The following is a 13,728-nucleotide window of genomic DNA, read 5'->3' as shown; positions in this document are numbered from 1 at the left end:
GCCGAGTCCTAGGTCGGCTATTTTCCGAAAGCGTGACGCGCTGTAGCCGCACGTCAATCATCTACGCCCCTTCATAGGAACGCCTATTCCCCACGGAAACAAGAAAAGAAAATCAACGATTAAACGGTAAGTACAGCAAAAAAAAAAAAAGCATACTGTAGCTGACGCAAGCATGCTGGATGGGATGGTAGATAATTTTTTTTAGGGTGAACCTCCGCTTTAATTTACTCTAAGTTGTGTTTCCACCTCCCCCTAAGCTGCAAAGGCAGCCATACATATTGATGCACAGCATAACGCATCAAAAGAGTACCCCTTGTGCCCAGTTTGTCGGGCAGCACTTTAAAGCAGAGCTCAAGCCCCCCCCCCCAGCCCCCAAAATACTGTAGCCGCTGACTTTTAATATTTGGACACTCTCCTCTCCAGGGATCCAGCGATTTTGGCACCCCAGCCGATTTTCTGATCAGCTTTCAGGTGCTGCCGCCACCATTCGTGGTAAGGGAAAACAGCAGTGAAGCCTTTTAGCTTCACGGCCGGTGTTCTGTCAAGAAGTGCCCCCCCCCCCCAATCAAATAGTGCCCGGGACGAACTGCGCATGCGCCATACGTCATAGCACAACTGCTGATGTAACCATGGCGCATGCGCACATCGTAGGAGGTGTATCTCAATGGGAGATACCATTTCACAGCCACAATTTAAACCTATACAAACGGTGGGGAAACCGGACCATCAGCACACTGTAAAGCCACCCGCAACAGCGAGGCACAATGCGAGAACTACGGTCTCCCCCCGCTGTTTGTATAGGTTTCAATTGTGCCAGTGAAATGGTATCTCCCATTGAGAGATGCCTCCTACGATGTGCGCTTGCGCCCTGGCATGTCACTCCAGCTGATCGGCAACTCAGCTGGAGTACGGCTTCGTCCTACGCATGCGCGGGCACTATTCGATGGGCGGCACTTCTCGACAGAGCACCGGTTTCCTACTGTGCATGTGCGCTGCACGTTCTAACTGGCCCGGCAGCAGAGGAAGGAGGGGGGACCTCCCTGCAGCCAGGTCTAGAAATGTGGCATCGGAGGGGGGAAGATAGCAAACAAGTGGAGTTTGCAGTCTCTATCAACAGCCCGTGTTATAAGGTGACAACAAAAGAGCACAATTGAAAGACCAAGTGTTGTCATCTTAGAACAGGAAGTGCCTGGACAAGGACCTTCATGGCAGGATTATCAGGGGCGATTTTATTGAAAGCTGCAGATTTCAAAATATTGCTGACTCTGTTTTTTTACTGACCACCCCTACCACCCTCCCTGCTTAAAGAGCTTGTCAGAAGTCTCGGTGGGGCAGATACTTTCCCTTCTGAACTGGTAACATTTTCACCAAACAATAGCTGAGGGGAAAAAAACGCAAAAACTCATTCATAAATATAATTTTCTGAGACAAAGTGAAACGTAAAAAAGTGTCCTCTAAGCAAAACTAACTTCTTGTATTGTTTCACATTTCTATTACAAAATCGCTACAATGAGGAAGTTGGCAAAACCAACCCAAATGTAGCATCTTCCTGTTACCACACCGTTTTTTTTTATTGATTTTTTTCTTGCGCTAAAAAAACAAAAAATTCTCACTCTTTTTTTTTTTATTTTTTTATTTTTTTTATTTAGAGAAGCAATATTTCAATAAGACCTGACACTACAGCACTTGTTAACATCACCCGAAATAGTTATGTGATTGGTGGAGGGGCCAGGGTGGGAGGGGTCACATTTAGTGTCAGAGTACAAAGCGATTTAATGAAGTTTTGTTGCTGTTGCACGGTGCATGTCTGTTGCTGCATCAAGTTTGCTGGGCTGTTAATGCCTGGTTATGAATTCAGGTTGCTGAGCTGCAAGGCGCCCTTGACGTGCTGCGGACGGAGGTCGAGTCCCTGCGAGGCAAATTAGAGGAAGCCGAGAGCGAGCAGAAGGAGCTGGAGGCTGTGAGGAGCCAGCTGCTGAGCCAGTGTCAGGACACAGAGGAGAGAGCGAGGCAGCAGGAGGGTGAGTCTGCACTGTACATCCTGTCTATTATCACATTTTACCCACAGCTACACGGGTCATATAACCAAGTTCTCTTTGCAAATAACCTGTTTGGTTGGGTTGAGTGAAATTAGTTTAAGGCTTGCCAATCATTCGATGTGGTTGCTGCATTCGTTCTTTTTTTGGGGGGGCTTTTTTCCCCCCTCTGTTTTCACCTGGTGATCTTGCCAGTAACATGCCTCCTGTATTGGGGGCCCCACTCTGGATGAAGAAGCACAGGGGGGCACCCAGGCCCAGATTTACTCCCTTTGTTGCCCCAAGGCCGGGTCCTACAATGCTGTCCCCCAACCCGTGCCCATCATTGCCACCTCGCCATCATTGCAGCCTTACCGTGCCCATCATTGCCACCTCGCCATCATTGCAGCCTTTCCGTGCCCATCATTGCCACCTCGCCATCATTGCAGCCTTTCCGTGCCCATCATTGCCACCTCGCCATCATTGCAGCCTTACTGTGCCCATCATTGCCACCTCACCATCATTGCAGCCTTACCGTACCCTCATTGCAGCCTTGCCATCACTTCTGCCTTACTGTGCCCTCATTGCAGTCTCCCTCACCATCATTGCTACCTTACTGTGCCCTCATTGCAGCCGCCCTCACCATCTTAGCAGCCGCCCTCACCATCTTAGCAGCCGCCATCACCATTTTTTAGCACTGATCACTGTATTGTGTCACGGGTCCCCAAAAAGTGTCATTGTCCAGTTTGTCTGCTGAAATACCACAAATACTGCAGCTGCTAACTTTTAATAAATGGACACTTACCTGTCCAGCGCGCCCGCAATGTCGGCAGCAGAAGATGAGCAATCGCTCACCTCGGTGAGGGAATCGGCAAGTGAAGCCTTACGGCTCCCTACTGCGCATGCGCGAGTAGCGCAGCTCGTTCCCAGTGGTCCCCGCTGTCTCCTGGCCTGGGACCAGTGTATTTCCCAGAAGGCAGCAGGGGATGGGAAGTGGAGTGACTCCTGTGGGAGTCTCTCCCGGAAGTGGGTGCAAATACCTGTATTATACAGGTATCTGCACCCCCCTCCCCCCTGAAAGGTGCCAAATGTGACACCGAAGCGGGGGAGGGTTCCAAAAAGTGGAAGTTAAATTTTTGAGTGAAACTCCGCTTTAAATATATATATGTGTGTGTGTGTGTGTGTGTGTGTTTTTTTTTTATTTTTATTTTTTTTTTTTTAGCACAAAAAAACCCTGCAAGGGGTTATCAAATACCACCAAAACAAAGCTATATTTTCTGGGAAAAAAGGGACATCAATTTTTGTTAGGGTACAGTGTTGCACGACTGCACAATTATCAGTAAAGCTACACAGTGCTGTATCGCAAAAAGGGCCTGGTCAGGAAGTGGGTAAAACCTTTCGGCGCTGAAGTGGTTAAGTGGAGGGTCTGTAGTTTGATTCCTGCTCAATTCAGTCATTTTAGCCATAGTAAATGATCGATTTTATGTCAAGTGTGTTCCCATTTTAAATGTTTTTCGTGGGTTAAATAACCTCCGGACTTCCACTTTAAATAAATACATCTTGTGTTTGTATCGTGTTTGCCCCCGGCAGATCCTATTTAACGCAGTACTAAACCCAAAGATCAAACATTTATTGTATTGTAACTCACCAATTCTTAGATGTGATGGCTGTATTCGTTTTTTTTTTTTTTTTTTAGGTTTTCTTTTATTTTCCCCTTGTGATCTGGCTAGCAAGTCTGTTTTTAAACAGTGCAAGCTGTCCTACAAATATATCAGTTAAGAGTGTAGAAGCAAACCATTTACCACTGACAGGAGTGCTCATCATGATTGGGTTTTATTTATTCATGTAAAACCTTTATCCAAAAGGGGAAAGAAATTGCTGTAACTGATTATATAGTGTTAGCTGGATTTTTAGTTTGTTTGGTTTATTTATATCTGCTAGTACATCTAACACTCCCCCCAGACTGGCAATGCTACTATCATCTGTGCCCCCTGTGCTCCTTCATCCAGAGTGTGGTCACTCTAATACGGGAGTGTAAAAAGTAAAACAAAAAAATGATTGGTGTGATCTAGTTATTGGCAAGTTGCAATATATCACATTTTTTGTTTTCCAGTTTTAATACTGCTTGAACTTTTCTGCACTGTGAGTCTGCTGGCATTTTGTAAACCAATAATACGTTTGAGAAATTTCAGCATAAATGACTATTTGTGAGCCTCATCATTCTTCTGGGAGTTGTGTAATGTTTTGCTGTAGTGTAAAGCTGGGTGGTGTGACGCCATGACGTTCATTCAGGCAGCACAAGGGAGGATAAATTCTAGTCAGGGTTCAGAGGGTTTTCCATTCCACAGAGATCTTAACTGTTAGATGCTTAAAGTGTACCTGCATAAAACAAGGATATAAAATGAGCCAGACAGATTAGAGTCAAAGGTAATTCATTAAAAAAAGCAAGACGGCCAACATGTTTCAGGGGCCTCAAGATGCCTCCATCAGGGCTAGAAATGCTACTACGTTGGGCGCTAGAGGGTTAAAATTCAGTGACTGGTTTTTCCTGTTACAAAACGCCACGAACAATAGCTGGTTGGTACAACCAATCCTTAATTTCCTTTTAAACATTTAGAGTTGCCCACCAATTCCAACCAGTATTTTTTAAGTCCTGATGAAGAGAGCATGCTAAAGCCCCCCAAAACATGTTGGGTTTTATACTAGGTATTTTATGATGAAATATATACATCTTTGGGCCACTAATCTTTTTGGCATGTCCTGCCTCTCCTATGTTTTTTGGTTGTTCCTAGAGCCTCTTTTTCCCCTAATCGTCTTTCAGGACAGCCACCTGAGAGACCTTGGCTCCTCCCCTCTGTTGGAAACACCGCGCCAGCCCATAAATTTCCTCCTCCCCTGCTGGTCCTCAGTTATTTGTGTTTCCTCCAGAGGGGAGACACCATAGGAACAAGCCAGGAGAGCCAAGGGAGGCTCAGGCAAGACGGTCCTGAAAGGGAGCAGGGGCTCTCTGGACAAAAGAGACAGGTACTAACCTGAAAGACAGCCACCCTCACATCCCTGAGCGCAGGTGTAAGTCGGGGGGGCTCCGGTTTTTGTATGCACCGAGTGCGGTGTGAGGAGGTACAGCCAGCGTCCTAGACCAGCGTGTGTGGCTGCCGGAGGAATGGGGATTCCAGACGCGCAAGCCACGCTGTGTACTAAGACCGCTCGGAGCCGATGGCGGGTGACGTCATTCAGGCACGGGGGCGGGTACTTCCGGGTTCGCGGCTTCCGGTTCCGGGCGCGAAACTCAAAAACGGAGCCAGGCAATGGCTGGAGGGAGCTGCATAGACGCTGTAGAGACAGCACACGCGGCGCTGGTGACACAGACATGTCGGAAGCAGAGGGGAAAGATGTTGCTCCAGCAGAGACCAGCTCCAGCCACAGCAAGGTAAGGGGAACCTAGGGTGGATTTCCCCTCTCCTAAAAAAATAGCCTACCATCCCTCTACACCCCCCAGGGTAATAGGGAGGGGGAGGTGGGTTAACCCCTCAGTGTCAGAGGGTGATTCATAGGGCCCCTAGCGTGGTAAGCCCATATGAAGACACTGCGCACCTGCCGTGAGCAGGGGGAAGGCTACGGTACTAATCATGGGGTATATATTTTCGCTTGTGTCTTTCAGAAAACTGACAAAGACAAGAATACCCACAGTACAAAGAAAAGATGTCCATCCTGTAAAGTCACACTTAGGGAGTCATGGAAAAAGGCTATTTGTAGCGACTGTATTGATAAGTTAGTACAGGAGCACACTGCGGAACAAAGTGATTTGGCATCATCAGTGAAAGAACTTTCTAATACCTTTGGGTCATTCAAAACATTTTTTGAAAACTTCCAGATCCCGCAGCTTCAGTCAGCTTCTCCTGTACAGGCAACAACATTAGTCCCGGGAGTAAGACCTTCCACTAGTGCAGGCCCTTCAAGAGTTCCTAGTGAGGAGCTAGAAGAGGAACCTGACAGCGCAGTGTCCGGTTCACAGGAATCAGAGGAGGAGGCTCGGGAAGGTGATTCCAGGAAGCCCTCCCGCTACAAGCTCTCCTTGGAGGATGTAGACCACTTATTGGAAGCTATTTATGCCACTCTGGGTATTCAAACAGAGAAAAAAACATTATCATTGCATGACCAAATGTATGAGGGTTTAGGCGACCAGGAAAGTAAAAATTTCCCAGTCCATGATGTCTTGATCGAAGCAATTAAAAAAGAATGGCAGGAACCAGAAAGGAAACCATTCTTTTCCAAAGCTTTGAAAAGACGATTTCCATTTTCGGATGACCCATCCTCAATTTGGAATAAAACGCCAAAGCTGGATGCTGCCTTTTCTCAAGTTTCAAGGCACACAGACCTAGCTTTTGAGGACATGGGCATTCTATCCGAACCAATGGATAAGAAAATGGATTCATTACTAAAAAAGTCCTGGGACTCCACGCTGGGTAGTTTAAAACCAGCAATGGCAGTCACCGTGGTAGCCAGGAACATGGAATTTTGGCTGAACCAGATTCAGGAGCACATTGAGGAGGAGACAGCAAAAGACCAAATCCTAGCCTCATTTCCCACATTGTTGAGAGGCATAGCTTATATTGCAGACGCTTCAGCTGAACTGGTACGGATGGCAGCTAGATCGTCTGCATTAGCTAACTCAACCAGGAGGGCCTTATGGTTAAAGACGTGGCAGGGGGACTGCGCGTCTAAAACCAAATTATGCGGCATCCCATTCACAGGGGACCTGCTCTTTGGGCCGGGATTAGAAAAAGTGCTGGACCGTACAGCGGACAAGAAAAAAGCGTTTCCGCTGAAACGCAAAGCACCCTGGAGTCAGCCACAGCGGACCAAAAAGAGACAGAACAAATTTAATTGGGTACCTAAGGGCCCCCGCTTCACACCCAAGGTAGACAATCAGAAAAGACCCTGGGCCCAGAGAGGGAAAGGCAAAGCAGGAGCTATTTTTCGTGCTCCTGAACAAGCCTATGATAAGAAATGACAGATTGCTCACATTGGGAGGAAGACTGGGGGACTTCCTCCCTCAGTGGGAAAAGGTGACTTCCAATCGATTCATATTAAGGATCATAAAGGAAGGTTATCATCTAGAATTCTCCAGAACACCCCCAAAAAAGTTTTATTTAACAAAACTTCCGAAGGACAGAAGAAAGGCCGAAGGGTTAATGAGAGCCCTGGAGGATCTCAAGAAACAAGAGGTAGTAGTGGAGGTCCCCAAAAAAGAAAGGGGACTTGGGTTCTACTCCCACATTTTTGGAGTACTAAAACCCACGGGGAAGGTCAGACCAATCTTAAACCTAAAACCCCTCAACCTATCCATAACCTACAAGAGGTTCAGAATGGACTCAATTTACTCAGTGAAAGCCCTACTACCTCCAAACTGTTTCCTGGTCTCCTTAGATCTAAAGGACGCCTACTTACACGTTCCAATACACAGGGACCACCAACAGTTCCTGAGATTGGCGATAGAGACGGGAAACAGAACCTTACATTTACAATTCCAGGAAGGCAATTCAGGTGAATTCACCATGTACCATCAGACAGATCATGTCAACACTGGGGCTGCTAACATCGGCAATCCCAGCTGTTCAATGGGCAGCCTTACATTTCCGACCACTGCAAATGTTCCTTCTAGAGGTTTGGGACCACAGGCAGGAGTCCTTAGACACCCAGGTTCGAATACCGACACAGGTAAAAAGAACCCTTTGGTGGTGGAGGACGGTGGAAAACTTGACCATAGGTCGGCTGTGGACACTTCCCATTTCCCAAATCCTTACCACGGACGCAAGTGGGATAGGATGGGGAGCACATCTAGGCTCCCAAGTAACCCAAGGAATTTGGAAAGGGGAAGAGAGGAGGAGATCCTCCAATTGGAAAGAGTTGAAGGCAGTGGGGCTTGCACTTCAATTCTTCCAGGGACAACTGAAGGGACATCATGTTCAAATAAGATCCGACAATGCTTCAGTTATTGCCTATGTAAACAAGCAGGGTGGAACAAGGAGCGGAACCCTGTGGGTATTAGCGAAAGAAATCCTGACATGGGGAGAAAGGAATATTCTCTCGCTATCAGCAATCCACCTAAAAGGGGATTTAAACACAGTAGCGGATTTCCTCAGCAGAACTCAGCTGAAGGAAAGCGACTGGGAACTAAATCAGGAAGTGTTCAGGCAGATCACACTAAAATGGGGAACACCTCAAGTGGATTTATTCGCATCCAAGAAGAACAAAAAGGTCAAGACCTTCTTCTCACTAAACAGAGAGGACGGAGCAATAGGAGTGGATGCTTTAGCACAAAGGTGGACTTTCAGGACATGTTATGCCTTTCCTCCACCCGTATTAATTCCACAAGTGTTACGGAAACTGCGTGCAGAGAACACCAACCTGATTCTCATAGCACCTCACTGGCCCAGGAGACCATGGTTCTCTTTACTGAAAGAGCTAGCTATAGAACCCCCCTGGTTGTTGCCAGTCCAGGAGGATCTACTCTCCCAAGGCCCAGTATACTGCCCCCAAGTGGAAAAGTGGAACTTGGCCGCGTGGTTTCTGAGGAGCAACTGCTGAAAGCAAAGGGTTTCTCAAACCACTTAATTGCGACTCTACTGAAAAGTAGAAAGTTAGAGACACGCAAAATTTATGAAAAGGTATGGAAGTGCTTTGGCAAATGGTGCACAGAAAACTCCTTTAATACACAGAGTTCAGTGGCCGTCCTAGAGTTTTTACAAAAGGGAGTAGAAAAAGGACTAAGCCTTAGTACGCTAAAAGGTCAAGTATCCGCACTGTCAGTGTTCCTAGAGGAAAGGCTAGCATCTGACCCATGGATAGTCAGATTCTTCAGATCCTTGAGCCGACAGAGACCTATTCAAACCTCGGTCTTCCCGAAATGGGACCTGTCCTTGGTACTACAAGCTTTGACAGCCAAACCTTTTGAGCCTTTGGAAGATTGCAATCTAAAGACGCTGACACTAAAAGCAGTCTTTTTGGTGGCAATCACCACTGCAAGACGGGTCTGTGAGTTAGAGGCCCTATCGATCAGACCCCCCTTTTTTCAGATCTTCGCAGATCGTATAATTTTTAGATTGGATCCGGGATTCCTGCCTAAAGTAATCTCAAGGTTCCATAGAGAACAAGAAATTATATTACCTTAATTTTGTCCGAACCCTTCCAGAGAACAGGAAGTGAAATTCCATAGCTTAGACGTCAGGAGATGCGTCTTGCATTATTTAGAAGTGACTAAAACTTTAAGGAAAACGGACTCTTTATTTATTTTGCATTCTGGAGCTAGACAAGGACATAGAGCTACCAGGCGCACTATAGCTAGATGGTTAAAAGAAGCCATTGAAAAAGCTTACAGTTTAGGAGGCATACCGATCCCAGAGGGTATCAAAGCGCACTCCACAAGGTCTATGGCAGCCTCACAGGCAGAGAGAGCTGGAGCAACGCCGGAGCAGATCTGTAAAGCGGCGACATGGTCCAGTTTTGCCACCTTCGTAAGACACTATAGGGTGGATCTTTGGTCAGCTAAGGATCAGACCTTTGGACGTAAGGTCTTACAAGCTGTGGTCCCGCCCTAGGGTAAGTGCTCGGTTATCCTCTCAGGTGGCTGTCCTGAAAGACGATTAGGGGAAAAACGAAGTTACTTACTGGTAACGTTCTTTCCCGTAGTCTTTCAGGACAGCCGGGTAACCCACCCAAAGGTATGTATAAGATTTCCTTACAGGAATTGTGATATGGTTAACGATGTGTGTCATGTTTTCTTGTGTCTCCCCAGCAACTGGAGGTGCTCTAAAAGAACTGAGGACCAGCAGGGGAGGAGGAAATTTATGGGCTGGCGCGGTGTTTCCAACAGAGGGGAGGAGCCAAGGTCTCTCAGGTGGCTGTCCTGAAAGACTACGGGAAAGAACGTTACCAGTAAGTAACTTCGTTTTTTATGTGAGATGCCAAATCTCGCTATACACCCCATGCTACATTGTACAATTCATTGTGCTTTTGGATCTAGAACCTCCCACCCATCCTCCAAACTGTGAAAAAAATAAAATAAAAAAAGGATGCAGTATTTTAGTCTGAATTGCAGACTGATATACACAAATTATCGGTGTTCCTTCATTGTATGTAATGCATACCGCCCAAGCCATAATCAACATTTAAAGAAAAATACTTGAAATATATCAGTCTGTGTGTAACCCATCTATACAAAGTATAAAAGTTTCACTTTTTTAATTGAATTATTGAAATTGATATTCTAGTTTTATAAGATGCACGTGTGTATATGTATGTTATATATATATATATATATATATATATATAATTTATTTGTGCTCATAAGTTTACATACCCTGACAGAATTTATGATTTCTTGGCCATTTTTCAGAGAATATGAATGAGAACACACAAACTTTTCTTTCACTCATAGTTAGTGTTTGGCTGAAGCCATTTATCTTCTCAGATGGTAAAGCTGCCCATTCCTCATTCCATTGGCAAAAAGCCTCCAGTTCTTGTAAATTCTTGGGTTATCTTGCATGAACTGCACGTTTTGGGATCTCCCCAGAGTGACTGATTGATATTGAGGTCAGGAGACTGAGATGGCCCCTCCAGAACCTTCACTTTATTCTGCTGTAGTCGACGACAGGTTGAGTTTGCCTTGTGTTTTGGATCATTGTCCTTGTCATGCGCAGCTTCCTGGCTGATCAATGCAAATGTTTATCCAGTATTTTTTGATAATATACTGCAGGGATATGCAATTAGCGGACCTCCAGCTGTTGCAAAACTACAAGTCCCATCATGCCTCTGACTGGGTGTCATGCTTGTGGCTGTCAGTCTTGCTATGCCTCATGGGAATCGTAGTTCTGCAACATCTGGAGCTCCGCTAATTGCATATCCCCGATATACTACATGTATCTTGCCATCAATTTTGACCAAATTCCCTGTGACTTTGTAGCTCACACATCCCCAAAACATAGGCGATCCACCTTCGTGTTTCACAGTAGGAATGGTGTACCCTTCATCATAGGCCTCGTTGACTCCTCCCCAAATGTCTCATTTATGGTTGTGGCCAAAAAGCAAAATTTTGGTCTCATCACTTCAAATGACTTTTTTGCCAGATGGTTTGAGTCTTGTCTCTGTGCTGTTTGGTTGTTTGGTGTATTGTAAGTGGGATACTTTGGCATTTGCGTAGTAATGGCTTTCTTCTTGCGACTCGACCATGCAGCCCATCTTTCAAGTGTCACCTTATTGTGCACCTGGAACAGCCACACTACATGTTTTCAGAGAGTCCTGTATTTCACCTGAGATTATTTTGTGGGTTTTTCTTTGCATCCCGAACAATTTACCTGGCAGTTTTCTGAAATTTTAGTTGGTCTACCTGACCATGGTTTGGTTTCAACAGAACCCCTCATTTTCCACTTTTGAATTAGAAATTGAACACTGTTAATTGGCATTCTCAATTCCTTGGATATCTTTTTATATCCCTTTCCTGTTTTGTGCAGTTCAACTACCTTTTCCCGCAGATCCTTTGACAATTCGTTTGCTTTCCCCATGACTCAGAATCCAGAAACATCAGTGCAGCACTGGATGAAAGATGCAAGGGTATGTCCAGAAAGTCATTGACCTTTTATACACACACACACTAATTACAAACAAAACGGTCACAGGTGAGGATGGTTACCTTTTTAATAGCCATTCAAACCCATTTGTGTCAACTTGTGTGCATGTTATCTGGCCACAATAATCAAGGTGTGTAAACTTTTGATCAGTGTAATATGAGTAGTTTCTGTTGTCATTATGATTTAAAAAAAAAAAAGTAAAAACAGTTGATTTGATAATAAATGGCTTCAGCCAAATACTAACTATGAGTGAAAGAGTGGCTTTTGTTATCATTAATATTCTCTGAAAAATGGGCAAGAAACTATGTGTGTGTGTGTATGTATGTGTATTTATAAGTGTGTGTGTGTGTGTGTGTGTGTGTGTGTGTGTATATATATATATATATATATATATATATATATATATATATATATATATATATATATATATATATATATATATACAGTGAGGAAAATAAGTATTTGAACACCCTGCTATTTTGCAAGTTCTCCCACTTGGAAATCATGGAGGGGTCTGAAATTGTTATCGTAGGTGCATGTCCACTGTGAGAGACATAATCAAAAAAAAAAATCCAGAAATCACAATGTATGATTTTTTTAACTATTTATTTGTATGTATGATACAGCTGCAAATAAGTATTTGAACGCCTGAGAAAATTAATGTTAATATTTGGTACAGTAGCCTTTGTTTGCAATTACAGAGGTCAAACGTTTCTTGTAGTTTTTCACCAGGTTTGCACACACTGGAGGAGGGATTTTGGCCCACTCCTCCACACAGATCTTCTCTAGATCAGTCAGGTTTCTGGGCTGTCGCTGAGAAACACGGAGTTTGAGCTCCCTCCAAAGATTCTCTATTGGGTTTAGGTCTGGAGACTGGCTAGGCCACGCCAGAACCTTGATATGCTTCTTACAGAGCCACTCCTTGGTTATCCTGGCTGTGTGCTTCGGGTCATTGTCATGTTGGAAGACCCAGCCTCGAACCATCTTCAAAGCTCCAACTGAGGGAAGGAGGTTGTTGCCCAAAATCTCGCAATACATGGCCCCGGTCATCCTCTCCTTAATACAGTGCAGTCGCCCTGTCCCATGTGCAGAAAAACACCCCCAAAGCATGATGCTACCACCCCCATGCTTCACAGTAGGGATGGTGTTCTTGGGATGGTACTCATCATTCTTCTTCCTCCAAACACGGTTAGTGGAATTATGACCAAAAAGTTCTATTTTGGTCTCATCTGACCACATGACTTTCTCCCATGACTCCTCTGGATCATCCAAATGGTCATTGGCAAACTTAAGACGGGCCTTGACATGTGCTGGTTTAAGCAGGGGAACCTTCCGTGCCATGCATGATTTCAAACCATGACGTCTTAGTGTATTACCAACAGTAACCTTGGAAACGGTGGTCCCAGCTCTTTTCAGGTCATTGACCAGCTCCTCCCGTGTAGTCCTGGGCTGATTTCTCACCTTTCTTAGGATCATTGAGACCCCACGAGGTGAGATTTTGCATGGAGCCCCAGTCCGAGGGAGATTGACAGTCGTGTTTAGCTTCTGCCATTTTCTAATGATTGCTCCAACAGTGGACCTTTTTTCACCAAGCTGCTTGGCAATTTCCCCGTAGCCCTTTTCCAGCCTTGTGGAGGTGTACAATTTTGTCTCTAGTGTCTTTGGACAGCTCTTTGGTCTTGGCCATGTTAGTAGTTGGATTCTTACTGATTGTATGGGGTGGACAGGTGTCTTTATGCAGCTAATGACCTCAAACAGGTGCATCTAATTTAGGATAATAAATGGAGTGGAGGTGGACATTTTAAAGGCAGACTAACAGGTCTTTGAGGGTCAGAATTCTAGCTGATAGACAGGTGTTCAAATACTTATTTGCAGCTCTATCATACAAATAAATAGTTAAAAAATCATAAATTGTGATTTCTGGAATTTTTTTTTTTGGATTATGTCTCTCACAGTGGACATGCACCTACGATGACAATTTCAGACCCCTCCATGATTTCCAAGTGGGAGAACTTGCAAAATAGCAGGGTGTTCAAATACTTATTTTCCTCACTGTATGTATATGTGTATATGTGTATGTGTGT

The 13,728-nt window shown here is 45.0% G+C and overlaps 1 protein-coding gene across 1 annotated transcript in view; it reads left to right on the top strand.

Moving 5' to 3' along the window:
- The window catches only part of IRAG2 (inositol 1,4,5-triphosphate receptor associated 2), a 165,836-nt gene that overhangs the window by 34,919 nt on the left and 117,189 nt on the right, over positions 1–13,728 (top strand). The window contains exon 9 of the mRNA XM_040345416.1: positions 1,859–2,021. Within this exon, the coding sequence (XP_040201350.1) occupies positions 1,859–2,021 (163 nt within the window). The remainder of the gene's footprint in view (positions 1–1,858; positions 2,022–13,728) is intronic.

The sequence above is a fragment of the Rana temporaria genome, chromosome 3 (genome assembly GCF_905171775.1).
Source record: "Rana temporaria chromosome 3, aRanTem1.1, whole genome shotgun sequence".
Classification (NCBI taxonomy): Eukaryota; Metazoa; Chordata; class Amphibia; order Anura; family Ranidae; genus Rana; species Rana temporaria.
The sequence above is the reverse complement of the archived record's forward strand: the minus strand, read 5'-3'. Positions and strand labels throughout refer to the sequence as shown.